This window comes from Orycteropus afer, unplaced genomic scaffold (genome assembly GCF_000298275.1).
Source record: "Orycteropus afer afer isolate SDZICR_OR568_19922 unplaced genomic scaffold, OryAfe1.0 scaffold00130, whole genome shotgun sequence".
NCBI classification, from domain to species: domain Eukaryota; kingdom Metazoa; phylum Chordata; class Mammalia; order Tubulidentata; family Orycteropodidae; genus Orycteropus; species Orycteropus afer.
The window spans coordinates 7,195,672-7,218,698 of NW_006921717.1; the positions used below are offsets into that span (position 1 = coordinate 7,195,672).

Genomic DNA, 23,027 nt, shown 5'->3' on the forward strand with positions numbered 1-23,027 from the left:
GCAGTTTTGGATCCCAAGCCCTGGGGCTGAGCAAAGGTGCTGAGTCATGGTGGGACAGCACTCTCTTCCGCACACACCCCCCCACACCCCCCCACACACACACACCCATTAACCCCCTCCAGCCTTGAGGTGGGCCAGTGTCTGCAGGAAATGGCTAGCTGAGCTCTTCTCTGCCCAAGGCCCCTCCCGCCGCTGCTGGCTCCGGGAGGCGGCTGTTGCAGGAGATCAGCCAAACACCCGGGCCTCCTCCGAGTCACGAGGAGCTGGGGGAGGGGAGGCGGGCTGCTGGTCAACAAAGGGCCAAAGACCAGGCCGCGCCTTTGGAAAAATCTAGTAGAGGCTTGGAGTTCCCAAAAGGATAAAGTCACCTTTGCCCAGGAGCCCACCCTCCAGGTAGAGAAGTGGGCCAAGCAAAACCACACACGTTCAATACACATACAGTACACAAGATTTCCCTTCCGCTCTCCCTGCCCAGCCTCCCCCTGGGCCTTGCAGAGCACAGACCGTCCCTGTTTTGCTGTGAGGTTCACTGTAGTTGCATGTGTGTTTAACCAAGCATGGAGCCCATGCTGGTTCCTGAAGGCTGCTTTCTGCATTCAACCAAAAGGGGAAGACCATCCGTGAGATGGACTGACAGGGGCTGCAACGGCCATAGCCATGACTGAGGATGGCGCAGGCCTGGGCAGTGTTTCATCCTGTTATACATAAGGTCACTATGAGTTGAAGCCGATTTGATGGCATCAGACAACACTTTCTGCAACAGACCGCTCTCAGGCGAGTCCAACTTCATGCCGCTCTCGCCATCGGAGTGCCCTCAAACCAACCCAAACCAAACTCACTGCCGTCAAGTCAATCCCAACTCATCGCGACCCCTCCTTGGGTTGCCGAGGCGGTATCACTACAGAATAGATTGCCCCATCTTCCTTCCGAGGAGTGGCTGGTGGGTTTGAACTGCCAGCCTTCTGGTTAGCAGTCAAATGGCTTAGGCACTACACCACCAGAGCTCTCAGAGGCCCTCAAACTCGGCACATCTGGTCCCAACGCAGACTTGGCATCTCCGGCCTCCCCTGAACCCGCATTGGCTCCTGTGTTCTCTGTCTCGGTGAACGGCAAGAGCCACCCAGCTGTGCAGGCCAGAAAGCCAGGCGGCTCTCTCGTCCATCCATTACTCAATCAGCCACTTCAACCTATCCCTTCTGTCTTCTCCACGTCTCTCAAATCTCTTTCTGTCCCCTCTGCTCACCGAGAACTAGGGCTGTTGCCTCCCAACTGGTCTCCACCCTCTACACTCAATGATTCATCCATCCATTTGTTTAAGCACCAAACCCCAAGCACCTCCTAAAGGGCTGGAAGTACAGGGCTGAAGGAGACAGAAACTATGTGTCCTTCCAGGGGCTTCAAGTATACAGTAGCAGAGAAGACAATCAAAAAGTCATTGTGAAAAGGTGTGGTTAGTACGTACATAATTATATAAACCAAAAACCAAACTCAATGCCATCAAGTCGGATCCGACTCATGGCAACCCCTCCTTTGGGTTTCTGAGGTGGTATCACTGTGGAAGTAGATTGCCCAACCGTCCTTCCAAGGACTAGCTGATGAGTGTGAACCGCCAGCCTTCTGGTTAGCAGTCAAATGCCTTAGGCACTATGCCACAGAGATCCCACATAATTACAGACGTATATATAAATAGCTGGAGCCCAGGCAGCACAACAGTTAAACACTCAGCTGCTAACGGAAAGGTTGGCAGTTCAAACCCCCCCATTGACTCTGTGGGAGAAAAGAGCTGGCAACACGTAAAGATTACAGCCCAGAAAACCCCATGAGGCTGTTGTTTTCTGTCATATGGAGTCACAATGAGTCTCAGATCAAGTCGATGGCACTTACCAACAATATATATAAACATCTGATGTACATTAGACTTACGAACCTCCACCACTTACACGAGCTACAAATGTCATTGACTCAATTCCCCATTTGTTGAAAAGTGGCAAAGCTAAAAGCTTTACTTATGGCATTTAAGACTCGACAGCCGGGAGTTTGGTTTGGTTTTCCTAGGTTTTTCATGCTTAAGCCGTCAGATCCACCAACGGTCCTTTCATGGTTTCTGACAGCTTCAGAAGAGTACTTGTACCCCCAAATTATGAAAGATAATGTTCGATATATTCTTCTAGTTCTTCTATGAAGTTGTGATTTTTTCATTTTTTGGCTGGAATGTATTTTTAAATAGAGTGAGTCATTGTTTCCCAAATGGTCACCAAGATGTTTTGACACCATTTATTGAACCCATTCTTTCCCCACTAATTTGAAATGACACATTATCACATACCAAGTTTCCATAAACACATGGCAGGATTGTTTTGTCGTGTTCATACGGTTGTCTGTTCCTGTGTTGGTACCACACTGCTTGTTGTACTTTATGGTATTTTTTGTATCAGGGAAGGAAAATCTAGCCTCACGGCTTCTCCCTACCCTGCCCATCAATGCTTATACCCTGTTACACACTGATTCTTCCAAATGAACTGTAGAATCACTTTGTCATGTTGCAAAACAAAGAAACAAACAAAAGCCCACTGAGTTTTCTGGCAATTGCATTGAGTTTATAGGTTTATTGGGGGAAAATTGGCATCTTTACAGAATTGAGCCCTCTCACCTAGAAACAGTACAGCCAGACTTTGTCTCTCATACTTAGGTCTTGTTATCAGAAGGGCCCAGTCCTTGGGGAACGATAACACACTAGATCAAGCAGAAGGTCAACAAAAAAGGGGCAAACCCTCAACAGGATGGATTGATACCGTGGCTGTAATGATGGGCTCAAGTACAGCAACGATTGTCAGGCTGGCACACAACCCGGCAGTGTTTCATTCTGTTGTACGCAGGGTGACTATGCGTCAGTACCTGATGGCACCTAACAACAGCAACAGTCTAGAAACACAGTGTCTCTTCATTTATACAAGCTGTCTTTTCTGTCCAGTAGTCATTGTTTATAGTTTTCTTCATATAATCTCTGTTAATTTTATTTTGTTGTCAGTGTCAATGAATTGTTTTTTTCATTTGTTACACTTTCTAAGTGGGGGTTACTGTTATACAAGAAAATTTGGCATCTGGTGACTTTACTGGATTCTTATCCTTAGCATTTTTCTGTTTCTAACCAAAACCATGCAGGATGTCCTTGGTGTCTTAGTTCTCTGTTGTTGTTATTATGTGCCAGACCTGACTCATAGCAACCCCTCCTTCGGTTTCCGAGGCGGTATCACTACAGAAGTAGATTGCCCTTCCAAGGAGTGGCTGGTGGGTTTGAACCGCCAACCTTCTGGTTAGCAGTCGAGTGCCTTAGGCACTGCACCACCAGAGCTCCTGCTTAGTTCTCTAATGCTGTTGTAACAGAAATGCCACACATTGACGGCTTTAACAAACAGAAATGTTATTTTCTCAGAGTTTTGGGGACCAGAAGTCTGCGTTCAGGGTGCCTCCTCTGGGGAAGCCCTTCTCTGTCAGCTCATGAGGAAGGTCCTTGTCTCTTTAAGCTTCTGCTCCGGGGCAGTCTTCATGTGGCTGGGCATCTCTCTTCCCCCCAATTCTGCTTCTTTGTTTGCTTGATCTCTTTTCTCTCCTGAAAGAGACTGACTCAAGATACACTTGACACTAATCCTGCCACATTAACACATCAAGACAACCCATTCCCAAGTGAAAGCATAACCATACAGGTTAGGATTTACAACACATATTTAGGGAGCAGATTTAATTCAATCCATAACATCTGGGTAGAAATCCCTTAACATCTATGTCTCCAGGTTACAGTTTAACGCCTTTTTACGGTGCAGAGTCTTTCCTGGCCTTGCCACTATACGGCCCTTCTAGGATTCCCAGCAGGTACTCTGCGCTCCAGGCCAACTTTCTTTAGGCACTTTGTTGTCGTTAGGTGTCGAGTTGAATCGTCTCCCACTCACAGCAACCCTGTGTACAACAGAACAAAACACTGCCTGGTCCTATGCCAGCTTCACAGTCCTAGCTATACCTGAGCCCGTCATTGCAGTCACTGTGAAAAAAGTTGGGCACTTTAAGGTTCCTTGAGCAGGTCGTGCACTTTGACACCTTCCCGGTTTGCACGTGCCCGTCCTTCTGCTGGGCATTCCCTCCTCCAACCTCCTTCCCCACTTCATCTTCCTGTTACCTCAGTCTCCAAATTCCATTTCTTAGGGAGCCCTTCCTGACCTCCTGTCCCACCCTGGCAGGGTGCCCCTCATCTGGGCACTCCCAGCATTCTCCGCTAACTTTATTGTAGCTTTTACCCCGCTCAATTGTTTTCCTAAAACTAACATATATTTATTTAAAAACATCCACAAAAGAGACATGGCCATAATCCCATCAGCAGCTTGTTTTAGTGACTTTTTTTTTTTTTTTTAGACTTGAGTTCAGCTTCATTGCAAGTTTGTGAGTATCCTGAAAGGGTTTTGATGGGTCTCTTTGAGCATGTGTGGAAGGAACTGGCTGAGAATAGTGGACTTCAAAGCTAACAGACTGGGAGGCAGGGGCCCGACCCTAGCTAGTTTGCCTCTCATAAATTCACGTCCACTCTGTGGTGGGGCACAGCTGTGAGTCACACACATGGCCCTGCCCCTCCCAGGTCCATTGCACCTGCCACTCCACCATTCAGTGGTCGGAGCTTCTCTCCAATGACAACCCCAGCAGGTGGCTCCTTGCAGGGCCTCTTCAGTTTCACTGCTTAGTCTCCATGTCGCTTCTCCTTTCTTTCTAAGCCCAGGATCTATCTTTGAGTTCTGAGGGCCACCAGCCATTTTCCCAGAAGCCCATGTGGCTGGCTCGCCCCACGACTCCCTGTAGGAAGGGACTCCCTGTAGGAAGGCGGTGTCAGTCTCTTGGGAAACACCACTCGCCCCAACCTTTGTTGTAGTAACTGCACAAGGATTCCTATTTGATTTGGGCAAAAGTTAGGCAAGGCCACCTGGAGTCAGAAGGGCGGGGAAAGACACAAACTTGCAGTGGGCCCCAGGCCCCCTCCATTTTGCTCCTTCCTGGGCTTTGGGGAAGAGAAAGTGAGCCCTTTGCAAAGGCAACCTCTGACTCACTCCGCCAACGAAAGCCCACTTCCACCTTCCATCTTCCCACCTTGCAAAACAAGATAATTACTTCAGGGTGTTGTAACTGCTTCTGCAGTGCGCCGATTTTTAATAACATGCCCTGAGCCAAGGGCCTCGGGATTCCCTTTTGTGTTCTGAGAATCCAGGGATCAGTTCCCGCCAGCCTCAGGCACTGGAGTCAGGGCGCAGAGTTGATCTACCCGCTACTCGCCAGGTCTTCGCTCCAACCTCCCCAAACTGCCCGTAGAGGCACCAGCGCGCCTCCTCTCATCACCAGGGACCCCCTCAGGCCCTTCCCGGCTCCCCAAGGCCAGGGCTCCCCGCAGCCGCCCAGCCACCCGGGTGGAACCACCCCTCCACTCCCCTCCCCTTCCCTTCCCTTCCCTCCCCCGCTCCAGCAGGACGCCCTCCCGCGCGTGACCACCGGAAGGGGCGGGGCTATACGCGGCGGGGGCGGGGTGCGCCCCTGATTGGCCGGGACAAGGCTGACGCCCGCTCCAGGTATAAGAGGCGGCCGCGCAGGCGTCAGAGCCAGACGTTCTTCGCAGAGTGGCCGCGGTCTCCTGCTTCAACAGTGCTTGAACGGAACCCGGCGCTCGCCAACCTCCCCCAACCGCCGCTCCCAGCTAGTCCTTCGTCACCTCCCTACAGCAGCGCCCTCGGACGCCCCAAGGCCCCCGCCGCCGCCCCAGCTCCGCACAGCCGCTGCCGCCACTCCTCAACCGCCGCCATGACGACCGCGTCCCCCTCGCAGGTGCGCCAGAACTACCACCAGGACTCGGAGGCCGCCATTAACCGCCAGATCAACCTGGAGCTCTACGCCTCCTACGTCTACCTGTCCATGGTGAGGCCCTGTGGCGGGGCAGGGCGGCGGGGTCTCCTCGGGGCCTGCGAGGGTGTGGTCATCGGCGGCTCTCCCGCCCCCGGGCGCCCTTCGGGAAGATGGAGGCCGCTGGAGGTGTCCCAGGACTTCGCACTCGCAGACATTCTACATCTGAGCTGTTGTCCTCTTGTGCCGTTTCCCGGAGGGCGCCCTCGTGGGCGGGGGCCGGCTTGCGCACCGCTCTGTGTGGAGGTGCCAACTGCCCGCAATCCTGGATTTGGGCCTGTGTAATCAAGTCTGCAGTCGGGAAGGTGGCATTTTGCACCTGCATGCCATCATTTCTCCTTAGTGTGGCCCTGGGTATTGGCTCCCAGCCTCCCCGTGTGTGACGGGCCTGTTGGGTAATGGTGTCGAATAGCAACCCCGGGGGCTGGCGCTAAGTGGCTTATCTCCCGTGGGCGGACCCCTCCCGCAGCGAGCAGCTGCCTCCACACCTCCGGCTCTGCATAAGTCCCACTTGGATTGAAGCCTATCTCTGCAATAATCTTCTCTCCTGCCATCATCCAGTAATTTCTTAATAATGCACCTTTAGGCCTCGGGAATGTGATTGCTTCTTACTCTAATTGGAAAGGAGCGCTGGTGGCACAGTGCTTAAGGCATTTGATTGCCAACCAGAAGGCTGGCGGTTCAAACCCACCAGTCTTTTGGTTTGTTTTGTTTTTCTAACCAGAAAGGAAGAGCTTTGGCTGGTAATTGAACCCTTAGTTCTTGATAAAGTCCAGCAACAGTAGGTGGGCAAGGAATCCCCATCGCCCCGTAGTAATGTCACACAGGGTAGAATTCCAGCTTGTGATAGGAGTCTTAGAATCTCCTTGTAATTGCAATTACCTGAGTGGTCAGGTACTAAGTGTGTTTGAAAGCTGGCCTGGATTTTTGCGACTGCTATCCCATTTCAGGAACACCTGAATACAGCAAGTGTCTAAAACTGAAAATCACACGTTTGGTTTGTACTGTTGATACATAGGCGCTGTGGTGGTGCAGTGGGTAAAAGCATTCAGCTGCGAACCGAAAGGTCAGCAGTTCGAACCACCGGCCACTTCATGAGAGAAAGATGAGACGGTCTGCTTCCATAAAGATTTACAGCCTTGGAGACTCTATGGGGCAGTTATACTCTGCCCTATAGGGTCACTATGAGATGCAATTGACTCAGTGGAAAGTGGATCTTTGTTTTTGCTGGTGATAGATTTGCATCAGCATTCGCCCACCGCTGTCACCTTGCATGGAGGGTTACTTTTGGAAATCAATCCAGCAATCTTTGCTGTACACTGGCAAATGCACAGAGTGTCAGCATGGTGGGGGGAGGCGGTACTCGGGCTCTGATGATCCAGAGCCCCGTGACCCTCTGCTGGAGGCAGGTTCGTGGGATCTTCTAAAGGTTCCCTGGAGTCTGAGACTTCCAAGGGTGCCGTTCCAATTCCGTATTGTAGAGCAGCAACATTCAATCCAGGAACACACCTACCTCCAGTATCCGTGGGCACTGGCCACCACCACCTCTGAGGCTTTGAGCAGGGCAGGCTTGGGTTAAGGCCACCTTTACTACTCGCTGGCCCCTCACAGCTACCTTCCTTCAGGGGTCCCCAGCTTAACATGTTCTCGTTCTGCTTCCAGTCTTACTACTTTGACCGCGATGATGTGGCTTTGAAGAATTTTGCCAAATACTTTCTTCACCAATCGCACGAGGAGAGGGAACATGCCGAGAAACTGATGAAGCTACAGAACCAACGAGGTGGCCGCATCTTCCTGCAGGATATCAAGGTGAGCAGGGCTCTGGGCGCCACTGGGTCTCGTGATCACCCAGCACTGCTCAGATGTCAGGAACCACTCAGACCAGTAGCCGTCCTCTAAACGAGGCCACCGGCAGCTTTGGCCTTGGTGCCTGCCCTTCAGACACAAAGCTACAGTAGGCACATTGTGGTGGGCTGGGATGTGAAATCGGGAGCCCTGAGGGGAAGCCTTGTCCCTTTTGCCAAAGTGTGGTGGTGGGTGTTAGGTGATTGCTGTCTTGTTCAGGGAGTGAGTGGGTGCAGGCTGCAGGTGCATTGACCTGTCCTCTTTGTCCAGAAACCAGACCGTGATGACTGGGCAAGTGGGCTGAATGCAATGGAGTGTGCGTTACACTTGGAAAAAAGTGTCAATCAGTCACTACTGGAACTGCACAAACTGGCCACTGACAAGAGCGACCCCCATGTGAGTCCTGAAAACAATACGGGGAGGCTGTTGGTTGCCCTGGGGGCTGGATGGCTTGCCAATACCTTTGTTCCCTTTTCTCTTTTCTAGTTGTGTGACTTCATCGAGACGCATTACCTGAATGAGCAGGTGAAATCCATCAAAGAATTGGGTGACTACGTAACCAACTTGCGCAAGATGGGGGCCCCGGAATCTGGCCTAGCAGAGTATCTCTTCGATAAGCACACCCTGGGAAACTGTGATGGGGAGAGCTAAGTTTTAGCCCCTTTCCCCACTGCCCCCGGGGTGACCTCCCTGCTCACCAAGACAGCGCGTGCATGTTGGGTTTATCTTTACCTTTTCTATCAGTTGTACCAAAATGTTCACCTAAGTTCTTTCATTTGTACCATTCCTTCAGATAAAGCAATTTGGTACCCAGCTGTTGTCTTGGATATCTCGAGGGGTGGGCCAGAAGTCTGGCGAGGTCAGCTTGGTCAAATCCTTTAAACACCAGTTTCAGTTTCAAGCACACTTAATAAAATGACACTTTTAAGAGGATTTGTATTTATTAAACTCTTTAGTTTGGGAAAGGTTAACGAGCTGTGAGGGTGTGGAATTCAGATGGGACTAAGGACTGGCCCTGGGCTATGTGTTCCCGGTGATTGATCTTAACTTGCACAGTTCTCCTGCAGGAGGCATTTAGAGACTCAGATGTAGTCCTGCTGGTTGAGTTACCCATTAGGCTAACTATAAACTTCAGGCTGTCATAAGAACAGTCTTCAGTGTGGATGGCTGTATAGTTGTGACTGGATCAGTGGCCCTCTGGTGGACAAGCAGGTGAGGACCAGGCTGGTAAAGCCTCTTGGGAAACAGGTTAGGAGTGCAGATCATCTCTGTCAGAATATGAGAGAACAGACGTGAGTATGGCATGGCCCTTCGTCCCAGCTCTGAAAATAGCTGCAGGAAAAGCTAGTCTTCGGAAACGCTGAAACATCTGAAGAGAGAACTGAGAACTAGTGGACAGCGTTAGTGAACTGCAGAGCCAACTGTTCTTTGCTAACTAAACAAAACAGGAATTTTGTAAAAATTTCCTTCTAGAACTAGACTGAGATTGTAGCCCTCTGCAAGTTGCAATCAGAATAGCTACGTGTTCTGACCACAGAACAGCTTGAGAATCTAGAAATAGGAAGTTAAACTTCTGCTTCATGGCTAGAAGCGCAGTAGGGGCTGTTTGAGTTGGGTGAAAGTCTGGAGTATCCTAGAAATCCTTGGGAATAAAGGGAGGCCCAAGGAGCACTTTTTCACGTGCCTGAAACAGGGACGAAGCCCTCACTTGCCGATTCTGAAGTGAGGCGGGGCCTGCCACCCACCTTTCCTGAACAGCACTGGTGCAGCAGCAACTCCCAACTAAGCCCGGGCAGTAAGTCAAGTTCTTAGGCTGAAGCCCCTACGTTTGCCCCAGGGTTCTGGGTCGGCCACCTCTGCTCAAATCAGCTGTGCCCAAAGATAACCCCTGGCCTGCCAGCCCGGTGGCCCTCTTCTATTCCTTGCTGCAGCCTCTTCCTTGACCTGGGTCCTCAGGAAGTCTTACCTTCTGGTGATGTCAGACCCCTGGTCAAGTAAACAAGGCTTCCCTAGAGCCCCTGCTGGGGGAACCAGGTGTGCTCCCTGAGCCAATGCTGAATGAACACCCTCCAGCTACCTGGACAGAATCAAAGACCCTTGTGGAGGGAGGGAAGGCTAAGGAGTGGGGAGGGAGGGCCACGGGAGAGAGCAGTGACAGGGACAGACCTGTTCTCCAAGTCCCAGTAGGGCTCGCCATGATCTCTGAATCTACTGTGCACGTTGCTGGGATGATACGCAGGGGCCTCTGGCATATCTGGCAGGTTAAACTCGACAGTTTTCCTCCTCCCATAACTTACTTCTGGGTGCTCCTTGGAGGCTGCAGTCCTCTCGGGGACCAATTCAGAACCATTGGTCCCGTGAGCCAGAGAGTTTAGGCTCTGGCTGTTGACAGTGGCTTCTATGTCTGTGAGGCTGCCGAGCCTTGAGGGCGCTGACGCTCTGGGTGGGAAGACCATGGGGGTGTGGCTGAGAGGCGTCTCTGGGGCACTATGGTAGCCTGACCTTTCATACGGTGGACTTGACCTGAAGGTGTCCAGCTTCAAGGGCTTGCTGTCGTCGCGGTCCCCATGGTACTGGCGGCCTTCCGGGAACATCAGGCCCCCTCTGCGGTCCTTGAACTGGTGCTTGGCATAACCCGTTTTGTGGGGGAAAGATTCCTTCCTGTACGCTAGCAGTCGGGTCTTTGAGTTTGTTCTGGTGGGGTGTTCATGGGTCTGCAGCCCTAGGAAGCGGCCAATGAGGCTGGTGGGCCCGCTGCCTTCCTCCTCGCTCTTGTGGTTTGGCTGAAACTCCATCTCTTCTTCATCCATGCTGGAGAGAAGGAGACTCGGGGCATAGGAAGGGGCAGAGAACGGAGCCCGACCTCGCTCCTCTTCTCCCCGCCTCTGGCCAAGGCCACACACGGTCTTCCTCACAATGTCTCCCCCTCGGCTCCATCCTGTGTCTGCCAGTCATCCTCAAGGCACAGCTCCTCACTGTTCCGAAGCTCCCTGTTGCCCACAGATAGCACCCAAACTCCCTAGCCTGGCACTTAGGAGCCTCCTCTTCCTCCCCATTCCTTCCCTCAAAACCCCTCCCTCGAGGCAAGCAAAACTCCTGGGCCCCAGGTATGGGTTGCTCAGACGAGGCCCAGCAGCATCTGGGCAAGGCCAGAGAGCTGCATCCAAGTGGGAAGTTGGCTTCCCAACTCTGCAAGAGGAAGCTACTACCTACACCTGCCCTAGCCCAGGTCCAAATTCCCCCATCTTCCAAGGGCCAGCTCCAACCCTGGCTGGGGGCCACCTGCCAGGCAGCCAAGGCGACCTCTGTTGTGAGTTCCACCCCTTTCTCATACCTCACGCTTTGTATTCAGAGTCTGGGCACTGGGTTTGAGCTCCCTTACACACAGCGTGCTCCATGGAGGCTAAGGCCGTGTGTTACTGTTTGCCAATATCCACCCTCCTCCCCACTAATCCCCAACTGCTGGGGCACAGGCCACCCAAAGCCCAGACACAGCCTTCAGAAATGTTTCTCACCTCAGCAAAACCCCTGTCCTTCATTTGATGATGTTCCCAAGCCCTCCCCACCCTGGTAAAGGGACTCTTCTAGTTCATTCAGCATACAGAATACATCTGGTTCTTAAGAGTGCCTGACACTGTGGGAGAAACCCTGACAGCCACCCTCACAGCCCTCCTGACTCTGACTGTCGCCTCCAGGAAAGAGGGCTGCTGGGATGGGCCTTCAGCCCACTGTGGCCCACCTCCAGCTCAGGAGGGATTCACCCAACAAGGGAAACAGGACTTTGTGGAAGAAGGTTTGGCTGCTGGGGGTGGCCTGAGGTCTTTCCCGTGCAGGACAAAGTCTACCTGGGAGGTACTGTGCTGACCCAGACTCCCGCTGGGACATGCTTGGCTCCCCTCCCCTCCTCCATTTCCCATCCAAACATCGGGCTTATCTATAAACCAGGCCCTAAAATCCCACTGCGTCACCAAAGGCCCCCTAAGCAAGGATCTTCCCTCAGTTTCCAGCTTTGGAAAGGGGGGTGCTTAGACTGGAGATCCCTAAGAGCCCTTCCGGTTTTAGGCATCCTTAAGCTGCGCAGGGTTAGGCAGTAAAGCAGGCAGAACTAGGCATACCGGGCTCCCACGTGCCACTTGCTGTCTATGACATGGGGCTGACTGATTCAACTTCTCTGAACCTGCACCTGATCATCTGAAAACTGGAGATAATCAAGAAGGCTTATTGGGAGGGAAGAAGAGTTAGTTAATAGATACAAAGAACTTAGTACCGTGGCGAGTGCCTATTAGGAACCTGGCTGATATGTTAATGAGTGCTAGTCTAGGTTCTGGGAGCTCTGGTAGCGCAGTGCCTAAGGCACTTGACTGCTAACCAGAAGGCTGGCAGTTCAAACCCACCAAGCCATTCCTTGGAAGGAAGATGGGGCAATCTACTTCCGTAGTGATACTGCCTCGGAAACCCAAGGAGGAGTCGCTATGAGTCCGGTCCGACTAGCTGGCACATAACAACAACAATAGTCTAGGTTTTTAGGCAGACCTCTGCACTTGAGGGCTTTGTCACCTGCCTCAGCGATTCAACAGCACTACCCACCTGATGTTATAGGCGGAGCCAAAGAAGGAGGGTCGTCGGGACTGGGCAGAAGCAGCTGTGTAAGGGGGTTGCGGGACGCGATCGTTCCAGTACATGTCCCGCTCCAGTGGGGGCAGGTTCTGGTGCATCTCATCCACAGCCAATAGGGACACCTGGTCACCAGGGACAGAAGCAGGAGTCCAACAGAAAGGTCAACTCAACAGGACCAGGCACTAGGCTGAAGGTTCCCTTCTCTCTGGGTCTCAGTTTCCCCATCTGGGAAATGGACAGAGTGATGCCTACCTGCCGCCTCACAAGTTGGGGTGAGGATTCTGAGTGAATGGTTGGCTGGGGGGTTGGGAGTGGGCATTCACTGTGCGGCCTCCCTGCAGAACTGTAGGATTCAGCCTAGGGATGGGTCCATAAGATGGCCTCCCTCCCTCCTCCTGTACCTGAAAGCTCCTGTCTACAATCCAGTTGGTCTCGAAGTCATCATCGTCTTCGCCAAATGGGTTGATGAGCTGTTCAGCCACCTTGGGGGATAAGTGAGGCTCTGGAAATCGTAGGCAGGACTCCTGGAGGCCCTGCCTGGCCCCCTCAAACCCAGCTCCTGCCAGTTCCAAGCCCTACCACCACCACCACCACCACCACCACGAGTGCCCTTCCTGCCTGACCACCATCTTCAAAGCCACCGTGTAAGAGTTCCAGATAACCACATGTGTGGGCACACCCCAGTACACACTCCCTCCCCTCCTGGACACTGACGCCCTCTGACACCCCAAGCCAGTCTCTCCCTGAGTCCCCAATATTGTCCCTGAGTGTATCACTCAGCTGGAGGCAACTCCTTTATGTCACCTCACTGCATATCACCTGGCACTGCATAGTTTTATTCACTCATCCACGTCTTCACACATTCATTCATTCATTCATTTCCTAACCTAACAGAGGCATATGCTGAGGCCTGCCGGGATTCAAGGTAGGTGCAGGCAGGCAGATTCCTTGGCACTAAATCTCTAAGTGGTGACAAATCCCTGCAGAGGTAATGAGACATGCAAACGTCCGGGGGACATCTTGCAGACCACTGGGGCACCACTGGGGCACTGGAAGCAGACAGTGATGTGCTCTGTAGAAACCCCAGATCACTGGGCCAGGGAGAGGCAACAGTGTGTGTGTGGGACACAGGAGAACAGACAGGGAGACCCACCACTGCCACCAAAAAAGAGGGGAAGGAAAGGAGGGAGGGAAGGACGAAGGTGGGGCTGGGGAACAGAATAAGGAAGGAGCCTGTCGGGAAGAGTACTGGATGCGGGTGGGGCACCGTCTGCCATGGGGATGAAATGCCTCCCAAACTGGCATCCTGAGCAAGGACAAGTGGTGCCAACCATTGTCCCAGAGCAGGTGGGGGCTGGTTAACCTCAGGGCTTGACTAAGTCAGAAGCCCCAAGCCACTGCTGTTGAGTCGCTTCTGACTCAAGGCGCCCCATGTGTCACAGAGCAGAACTGCTCCACAGGGAGTTTTAAGACGGTGGGGCTTCCCAAAGCAGACTGCCAGGCCTGCCTTCCAACCTTCTGGCTAGTAGTCGAGCACTTAACTGGTCGTGCCACAGGGATTCCCTTTACTAAGGAGAGGGTGGGAGCTCTGGTGGCGTAGTGCCTAAGGCACTTGACTGCTAACCAGAAGGCTGGCAGTTCAAACCCACCAACCACTCCTCGGAAGGAAGGTTGGGCAGTCTACTTCTGTGGTGATACCACCTCGGACCCCAAGGAGGAGTCGCTATGAGTCAGGTCCTACTCAACGGCAAATAACAACAACAACAACGAGAGGGAACAAACATGGGCCAGAGTGGAATGGCTGGATATGGTGAGAAACAGCCAGCAGCAGCGCCTGTCTCTGCCAGTCTCACTCCACCAATTTCCCTTGTTCTGGACAAACACTTGAAGAACGTTCTCAACATTGAGGGGGCACCACATGGCTTCACTGACTATGGTTTCCCTATGTCTCTCCTGCCTGCTGAGTTTCAGGCCTTGAGTGGAGCCAGGGGATCAGGTGCCCCCTCCGAGGCTCAGTTTCTTCATACATGAAAACATTTAAATGACAAAAACTTAACACCCTTCCAGTGCGTGTGGTCAGGGCCCAGCTCCTTTCTTTCCATATTTGAGACCTTCTTTTCTGGCTGTCCATCCTCCCCAACTCCTCCCACCTCCAGGCTGCTGCAGCCAGGCCCACAGAGGCCAGCCCTGACCACGTGACTCACCTTCAGCCACCCAGCATAGAAGAAGAACTGCAGGAATGTGAAGACAGGTACAAAGAGGTCTAACTCATGGCCAGGGTAGGCCTTGGCTGGGTCCAGAAATTGCCGCCCAATCAGGCAGGCCACAAAGAAGCTGTATACGGCCACTGTCACCACCTGGGAAGAGGAAGAGCAGGTAGAGGCAGAAACAGGCTGGATGGGACCCTGGGATCAGGAACCTCCCTCTTTGCGCTGACTCTCACGCTCTGGTGGCTGTGGGTCTCTTTAAATCACACTGCCTCAACTGGGCTGGACTCTCAGAACTTGCACTACACAGAACCTTCTCCCCTGATCCTAGGTTGAGCCTCTTGGCCTCTAAGTAAGCCCTCTGACCTGACAGGCTGCTTCCTGAGCCCTCCTAGGTTGAGTTGGCCAAAGGAGCTGCTCCCCCAGCCTCCTCCTCACCTGCGTGTAGACCAGGGGAACACTGATCCAGTCGTAGGCATAGAGCTGTCCACAGTGAGACCGCAGGGTGTTCATTTCCTAAGGGGGCAGGAGGGAGGGCTGGGCTTCTGATCACCGCCTGCTCTCCCAGGCTCACCCCTAGCACTTCCCCAGGCACCAGACTCTGTCTGGTACCCATGGTCCAGCCCTGGCTGTGTGGTCAAGGGCAGCTCACTTAACCTTTCTGTGCCCCCAAAAGGAACCAACCTCTCACAGGCTCACTTAGAGAGGGGGTGGAGGATTTGTGTGTGTGTCTGTGCACGGGCGGGGAACCATGGCCTGTGGAACTCTTGGAAAAGATCCTATAACCCCACAGCGGGCTTTGGGAAGACGCCCAGGCGCCAAGCCTTCTCTCTGTGCAGCACCCTGCCTCCCTGGGCCACACCCTCCCGCCTCAGCGGCAGCCTCATCCGGCTGGTGGGCTCACATTCAGCAGGCTCTGGAGCAGGATAGAGTCCCGGATGCGACCTCCACTCCAGGCCTTCACTGACAGGTTGGCAAACCACACCCAGGGCACCCAGAACTTGTTGTGCGGCCCCTCGAGGCTTTCTAAGAGCTTGCGTTCCGCGGGGGTCATAAAGCCTGCAGCGCAGAGAGGAGAAGACAGTGGGCGCGGGAACCTGCAGAGCGGGTGGCTGGCCCCGGGTGGCTAGAGCCGTATTGAGCCCATAAGGACCTCAGCGCTCCTGTCATCCTCCTTCTTTCAGGAGTTACTGCGCGCTTAATAGATACTGCTCTGTACCGAGCACGCGGGCGGAGTCTGCGTTATTAACCAGGAGCAGATCCGGTAAAGCCGAGGGCGAGGCAGGGGGTAGAACTCCAGGCCCGAAACGGAGATGGGAGAGGGGAGGGCCGGGGGAGGTAGACCCTCGCCAGTTCCCCAGTCCCCGCCACTGTCCCCTTGTCCCCCAAATGTCTTAATTACTGCCTCAAACCCCTGTTCTCCGCGGAGAGGTCTCTGGCCCGCCCCTCTCCAGGCACCTGACTCCGGCTCACCCAATCGGCGCCCAGATCTCGGCAAAGTCTGGGCCAGGCCCCACCCACTCCTCAGTCCCAGGGACTCTGGCTCCACCTATCTTCAGCCCGGCCCTTCTCCGCCTGTGGCTCCGCCCCACACTCCCCGCCCCTTGCCCCGCCCCGGGCCGCGGGCCCCGCCCACCTGCTTGCACAAGATGCTGGGTGCTGGGGAAGCGCTTGTAGACCGCCGCGCTGATGCTGCGCAGGATGAGCACGTTGCCCAGGTTGGCGTAGCGGATGAGCGTGCGCCGCAGTATCCGCCCGTGCTCGTCCTTACCCTCGACCACGCTGGACACCAGGTTCATGAGGCGGTCGGGCCACGGCAGGCTCTCGTACTGGTTCCACCAGCGAGTCACCACCAGCGTCACGTAGAAGCCTGGACAGGAGGGCCGGGGAGGGGAGCAGGGGACCGAGGGGCGAGGCTGCAGCCAGAGCCCCACGCCGGCGAAGCCTCGGTTTCTCCATCTTTCTAATAGGAGCGGACCCAACCCCAACCCTGGGAGGCGCTCAGGAGGAGCCTCGGCTGGAGAAGCAAGATTTCTCCAGGGTTCCCCCTTCCAGGCCGCCCTGGCTATTTCAGAAATTTGCCTGACCCTCTCCCCTCCTGCACCGAGCCTCCAGGGACCATAATGTCAGCGCTTCCGGTCAGAAACGGGGTCTTGAGTGCTAACAGTAGTAGGACGTCCTTATGTCTAACTTCAGTCCCTGTGGCTGCTGTCTGCACGTTTCCCTCAACTACAGGAAGGCCAACAAACCCCTGGCCCTCCCCCTCGCCTCTACACTCCTAGAGGTCCGCCCAGGACCTCTCTGGAGGCGCAGAGACCGGGGAAGGGCAGAGCAGAGCAAAGAGGGACGGGGGTGGGGTGGCGGTGGGCGACTTGCTCCCAGCGCAAGCCCAAGGGGGCGCCAGAGGAGGCGCAGGAAAATATTCCAAGGCGCCACAAACGTGAAAGATGCCTGACAGAAGCAGCCAGCCAGGAGGGGGAAGGCGATTCCCTTAGTCATCGCTTGAAGCGTCTATTCCTCTTGATACGCAGGGGTAGGGGGAGACACGACGTAGAGAAGGGGGAGACACGACGTAGAGACTGCCGCTGGGCGCTGGGGTTGGGGGCGTGCGACTTAGAAATCGCCCCGGGCGGTTGGTTACCCTCCTTGCGCCCGGGAAGGGAGGCTCACCCAGCACGAAGGAAATGGGGATGAGTTGGATGGAGTGGTCACAGTACAAAGCCACCTTCTCAAACATCAGCTTCTGTTCACTCGTGAGGGCCAGCCTGGGGTGGGGAGCGAGGAGCAGAGACGTGGGGGTGCTGTGAGGAGATGGTCCAGGGGGCGAGGGAGGCTGCCCCACCCCCTCCAGTCCCTTCTGCGGCCTCAGCCTCAGGGGCCTCAGCTGGGTGGGGTCTCCTCTGACAGCCACGTGCCCAGCAGGGTCTCTGCTCCAGGGCTGGAGAAGGCCACCCTGAGGGGTCTCCTGGGACAGGAATCCTCACAGGAAGGACCTGCTGAAGGGCTCAGTTTTAGGCCCAACTGACTGTCTTGACTCATGGCAACCCGATGTGTTGCAAAGTACAACGGCTCCATAGGGTTTTCATGTGGTATTCTTCATGGAAGGGGCTCTGGTGGCACAGTGCCTAAGGCACTTGACTGCTAACCAGAAGGCTGGCGGTTCAAACCCACCAGCCCCTCCTCGGAAGGCAGGTGGGGCAATCTACTTCATAGTGATACTGCCTTGGAAACCTGAGGAGGGCCTGACTCAACAGCACATAACAACAACTTTATGGAAGCAGATTGCTGCTTCTGGGGTGCTCTTGGGTGGGTTTGAACCACGAACCTTTAGGTTTGTAGATCAGCACAAACCCTTTGTACCACCCAGGCGGAAGTGACTCCACATCAGTGTGTTTGCTTGTTTTGTTGTTTTTTGACCATTTTGAGGGATCTAAGGGACAGTGGTTTAAAAGCAGGTTGAAACAAAGGGTTTTGGTCTTTTAAAAAGGTAAATCCGGGCCTGTGAGCCTCCCAGGGCCGCCTGTGGGATTCTCAGACCCTCTTAGCCTGTGGACTCCTTTCTCTCCTCCCCAGCCCCCTGCTTCCAGTACCTGGCCAGGAGCTCAGCTCAGTCCACTGGTCCTCTAGCTGGCTGGGAGGGCCCTCCATGGAGCTCAAGCCTTGGCCACCCCTCCCAGTCCCGGCCCAGCCCTGCCCTCAGTACCTGTAGATGAGGCGGATGGTGTAGTAACAGAGCAGGAAGATGAAGAATTCACCATAGAGCAGCTTGTAGATGCTACCCCTCCAGCAGAGCAGCAGCCGGGAGAAGGAGCCCAAGTGGGCATTGGCCACTTTGCTGGTGTAGGTCACAGTCATAGCCAGGCACCGGGCCGCCAGCAGGTGGGCTTAGGTCTTGGTGAACAGACACACAGGGACACTGATGGCGGGGGCAGGAGGGAGCAAGAGGCTTGGTCAGGGCCTGTCTGAGCCTCAGGTGACCTTAGCCAAGCCTTTCCCTGCTCTGGGCCTCAGCTTCCCTGTGTGGACCCTGGGAGAGGGCTATGGGGGTCATCAAGGCCTTTCCAGCTCTGACTGCCTGGGGGAGATGGGGATGTGGGGAAGTGAGCCTAGAGACAGAGGTACCAGTTGCCAATGAGTCGATTTCAACTCAGGGCGACCCCACGGGTGTCAGAACCATAAGGTTTTCAGTGGCTGATTTTTCCAAAGTTGGTTGCCAGGCCTTACTTCCAGGGCACCACTGGGTAGACTCATACCGCCAACCTTTCAGTTAACAAACTAACGCATTAACTGGTTACACCACCCATAGGTAGCTCTGTGTATGGTGCATGCCCTTAAATTGCTACAGTGACAAAGGCAGGAACAACAGTGACACCCACACACTAAGCTTGGGTCCTCTGAACCAGGAAGTATTTGGAGCCCGTCTCGTTCATTGGCTCCCCAACCTCCCTCAATAAGCCTGGAGCAAGAAGTATGTATGGGACCGGGTCAGCCTTGTCCAATGCTGCATCCCAAAGCCCAGGGTGGAGCCTGGCTGGTGGAGCTACTCAAATAATGTTTGCTGAAGGGTGGCCCCAGGGCCTGACCCTCCTGCAGGGAGGGGGATGCTCGTACCCCCAATAACTGCATGACTTACTTCCCACTTCAGGTCATCTCCTCAGAAAGGACATCCCCAGCCACTCCACTTGGGAAAAGGGCCCCACTACCACCAGACCTCTCTGCCCGCTCACCTTCCTTGAATTTTCTACATAGTACTGATCACGACTTGAACTTATGTTGTACAGGATTTCTGCTGGTTTACTGCCTGTCCTGTCCTTAGAATGGAGGCTCCTATTGTGGCCTCGTAGGTGGGGCTCGATAAAAATGTACTGTATAGGGTCACATTGACAACAGCAACTGGAACGATTCACTAGGAAGCTGAGGGGGCAGGGAGCCAGTGTTCAGGAAGGAGGAAGAATTCGGAGGAGGGTGAAAATGGTCGCCCAAGTTGAAGATTGTCACCAGTGCCATGGTATTGTGCATGTAGAAAGGGTTGAATTGTTGTATGGTGTGCTGTGTGTATTCTCAACAACAACAAAAGAGAAAATCAATTATTAAAAAGTAGAAAGAAAGAAAAGGGGCCCTGGTGGTGCAATGCTTGAAAGCTCGGCTTCTAACAGAAAGGTTGGTGGTTCAAACCCAGCTAACGGCTCCTTGAGAGAAAGATCTGGCGATCTCCTTCCACACAGATTACAGCCAAGAAAACCCTATGGGGTGGTTCTACCTTGTCACATGGGGCCGCTGTGTGTAGGAATCCACTCACTGGCAAACAGCAATAATATCTAAAACCTTCTAAAACCAAGAGCCATCTAATTTATGGTATTATATCTATTTGAAGTATCAATATAGTCATTTATAACTGCCCGCTAAAATTTATTGAAGCAATGATTGACATCCTATTTCCCCCCACTCCCCCCGCCCAACCTACTCTGATACAGCCACACTGGCTGTCTCTGAGCCTCCAGCTCCTTCCCATCGCAGGGCCTTTGCACAGACGTGCGGGTGCTCACACACCTGCACGGGTGCCGCTTGTGTGTCAATGTCACACACAGATGAAGGCTCAAAGCCCCAGCCCAGCCCACCTGGGGCAACCCCTACTCACAGGTGGGGCTCCGGGCCGGCGGAGCGATCCCACAAAAGTTCTGGCCACTGGGCTGGTGGGTCTCTCTGGGGTCCTGAGGCCAGTGCCTCTGTTTTAGGGTACCTTAGGGTACCGGCACGGCCCAAGTGTGTAATGTGTGCTCAGAGGTCACTTGACTCCCTAAGCTAGGGCCTCCACAAAGGATCCCTTGTCTGAGCCCCTCGTAATCTGCCCAGGAGTGGCGGCCATCACAGCCCTGGGCCCTCTAATTCCTTCCTGGCTGAGACCAGGGCTGGAATTTGGGGCTCCTCCCCCTTCCCCATGTCGTGGTTGTTAGGTGCTGCTGAGTGGAGACTCAGAGCCACCCTGTGTGAGTGAGAACTACCGCATTGGGTTTTCTAGTCTAGGCTGTAGTCCTTCCGGGAGCAGGTCTCCGGCTCTCTCCCCTGAGGAGTAGCTGGGTAGGTTCAAGCCTCCAACCTTTCAGTTAGCACCGGAGCGCTTAACCGTTGTGCCACCACGGCTCCTCTTCCCTCCGCCACCAGCCCTGTCATTCCTGCCATTTCCTCTGGACCCTAAAATCCAGAGGTTGAGGGATTTGCTTCCTCGTGTCCCGTCCTCCGAGCCCTTCCTGGGAGAGTCGTGCGGATGACGGACTGGGGCCCTAGGCCTCATCGGCTGGGCCAAGACCTACCGAGGGAGGAGAGACTGTGCCCGGCCCTGTGAGGCTGCGGCAGCGCCGTGGCTGTGGGAAGAATACTGGGCTACGATCAGAAGTCCTGGGTTCTAGTCTCGGCCCTGCCACCTGCCTGTGGTGACCCTGTACGGGCCTGTGCTCCTCTCTCGGTCTCGGTGTCCCCCATTTGAAAAGGACAGTACTGCTTTGGAATTTCATCACCTCAGAAAAATGGACAAAATTCGGAAGACTGCTGAGGAGCTCTGATTGGCTGTTGGTGACGCCATAGACTGTGATTGGTTACCGGACCCCGGTAGTGGGTGGGTCCAGAATTACGGATGGAGAAGGAGGGACAAGGGGCTGCGTGAGAGGTCGTGACCTAGAGCTGGAGACAGCCTTGGGGTCCACAGCACTTTTACTGCTGGCTCCCAGCCAGCCGGTGCAAAATAGACAGATGTGCACAGAGCCTCAAGGGCTACCTGTTAAAATCGCAGCAGTCAGTTCAATAAATTTGAATATATTCATCCATACGTGAGGGCCCTCTGGGCGGCTGAGCACTAGGCCAGTGCCGCCATGCTCGGCTCGTGTTGCTAAAAGAGGGAAGAGTGGAGCTGGAAGCAGTAGTGACTCTTGGTCTTTAGTGAGCACAGGAAGCGCCTGGAATGCTTATTACACATGCAGCTCTAGGCTTTTCCTCCAGGGTAGATTCTGTGGCCTGACGCTGTTGCATTTTTAATAAGCACTGCAAGGATTATGCCAGGAGACACGGACCACTCGCTCTGAAGCTCTGATGTAGTATATGACCCTGAGCCTTAAAATCAGTATCTACTCTCTCCCTCTCTCTCTAGGGCTTACTCCCTCTTCCACTCCCCCTCTGGCATACTCCTAAAAGATCATTTTTGTGCACCCCACCCATTGCCTTTATAATTCTCTGCCTGGGGAAAAAAAAATCATTTCACAATGACCTTAGGTATTTTCTGCTCACATTGAACAATAATACTGTTGCTACTACAGAAGCAAGGCGCTCTGGTGGCATGTTGTTGTTAGGTGCCATCGAGTCGTTTCTGACTTAGCAACCCCATGCACAGCAGAAGGAAACACCCCACGATCCCTCCTATATCTGAGCCCATTGTCTCAGCCACCATGTCAATCCATCTCATCGAAGGCCTTCCCCTCTTTCTCGACCCTCCACCTTACCAAGCATGACATCCTCCTCCAGGGAATGGTCCCCTCTGATAACATGACCAAAGTAGGTGAGACGAAGTCTGGCCATCCTTGCTTCCAAGGAGCATCTCTGCTGCACTTCCTCCAGGACAGATCTGTTCTTTTGGCAGTCCATGGTACCTTCAGCATTCTTCACCAGTTTTTTTTTTTGTTTGTTTGGTGGCATAGTGGTTAACATATTTGGCTGTTAACCTAAAGGTCACAGGAAAAATAAGAGGTAGTGATCTTCTGTAAAGATTTACAGCCTTGGAAACCCTATGAGGCAGTTCTTCTCTGTCCTCTAGGGGCGCTATGCATCAGAATTGACGCCATGGGGTTTTTGTTGTTGTTGTTTGTTTATTATGAAGGGGCCTCTCAGCGATCAGAGACAGCCTGGTAGGAGTACGGTGCAGCCCTGCCACCCACGCTGTGGGAAGCATCTTTCCCATCGCAGTCCTTGACTGAGAGGGAGAGGAACAGGTGCCGTTGAACCTGTCTCATCTGTGAAATGGTACAATAATGCCCATCCTGGCAGGTGGGTGAGAGTGACGGGTGGGAAATGTGTTGGGCAACCCTCCAAACGAGTGGCTCTCAGGTCTGGCTGCTTATTTACTTTACCTGGGGAGCCGCTGAAAACCACTGGCACCCACGCCCCACGCCCTACAATTTCTGATTCACCTCGTGGTGGCAGGGCGCAGGTGTTTCCTCAGGTTCCCCAGGTACACAAATGTCCAGCCCGGTGTAAGGAGTGGCTTGCCTGCTGTATTCTCTCTCCTCTCACCAACATACATCGACACCCAGGAGAGAGCTTTCCACTTAGTAGATGAATAATAAATGCTTGTTTTAATTTTTAAAAGTGAAATATGTGCCTGGCACCACGCCTGGCACAGTGATGTTCACTCGGTATTAGAATAAATGAAGGACTAAACGAAGT

At 53.8% G+C, this 23,027-nt stretch overlaps 2 protein-coding genes across 2 annotated transcripts; one reads left to right on the top strand and one right to left on the bottom strand.

The window, feature by feature from the left end:
• The first annotated feature begins 5,806 nt into the window (after nt 1-5,806).
• On the top strand, nt 5,807-8,424 carry FTH1 (ferritin heavy chain 1). Its single transcript, XM_007944889.2, has 4 exons — nt 5,807-5,943; nt 7,591-7,737; nt 8,044-8,169; nt 8,260-8,424. Exons 1-4 carry the CDS (start codon nt 5,830-5,832, stop codon nt 8,422-8,424), a joined length of 552 nt encoding a protein of 183 aa, XP_007943080.1. The 5' UTR covers nt 5,807-5,829.
• Nucleotides 8,425-9,860: 1,436 nt separating this feature from the next.
• On the bottom strand, nt 9,861-18,452 carry BEST1 (bestrophin 1). Its single transcript, XM_007945011.2, has 9 exons — nt 18,301-18,452; nt 17,268-17,362; nt 16,234-16,467; nt 15,502-15,656; nt 15,036-15,113; nt 14,595-14,747; nt 12,792-12,872; nt 12,361-12,512; nt 9,861-10,584 (listed from the first exon to the last, which is right to left on the bottom strand). The coding sequence occupies exons 1-9, from the start codon at nt 18,450-18,452 to the stop codon at nt 9,861-9,863; spliced, it is 1,824 nt and encodes a 607-aa protein (XP_007943202.1).
• Between the last annotated feature and the right edge of the window lie 4,575 nt (nt 18,453-23,027).

What these genes read in the sequence shown, in the direction of transcription:
- FTH1 (XM_007944889.2), top strand. Translation starts at nt 5,830, where the DNA reads ATGACGACCGCGTCCCCCTCGCAGGTGCGCCAGAACTACCACCAGGAC. An exon ending in TCTTCCTGCAGGATATCAAG is followed by an intron (nt 7,738 to 8,043) that starts GTGAGCAGGGCT and finishes CTCTTTGTCCAG; the next exon opens with AAACCAGACCGTGATGACTG. An exon ending in CTGACAAGAGCGACCCCCAT is followed by an intron (nt 8,170 to 8,259) that starts GTGAGTCCTGAA and finishes TCTCTTTTCTAG; the next exon opens with TTGTGTGACTTCATCGAGAC.
- BEST1 (XM_007945011.2), bottom strand. Translation starts at nt 18,452, where the DNA reads ATGACTGTGACCTACACCAGCAAAGTGGCCAATGCCCACTTGGGCTCC. An exon ending in CCCCATTTCCTTCGTGCTGG is followed by an intron (nt 16,468 to 17,267) that starts GTGAGCCTCCCT and finishes CCTCCTGTCCAG; the next exon opens with GCTTCTACGTGACGCTGGTG. An exon ending in TTGTAGACAGGAGCTTTCAG is followed by an intron (nt 12,513 to 12,791) that starts GTACAGGAGGAG and finishes CCTGGTGACCAG; the next exon opens with GTGTCCCTATTGGCTGTGGA.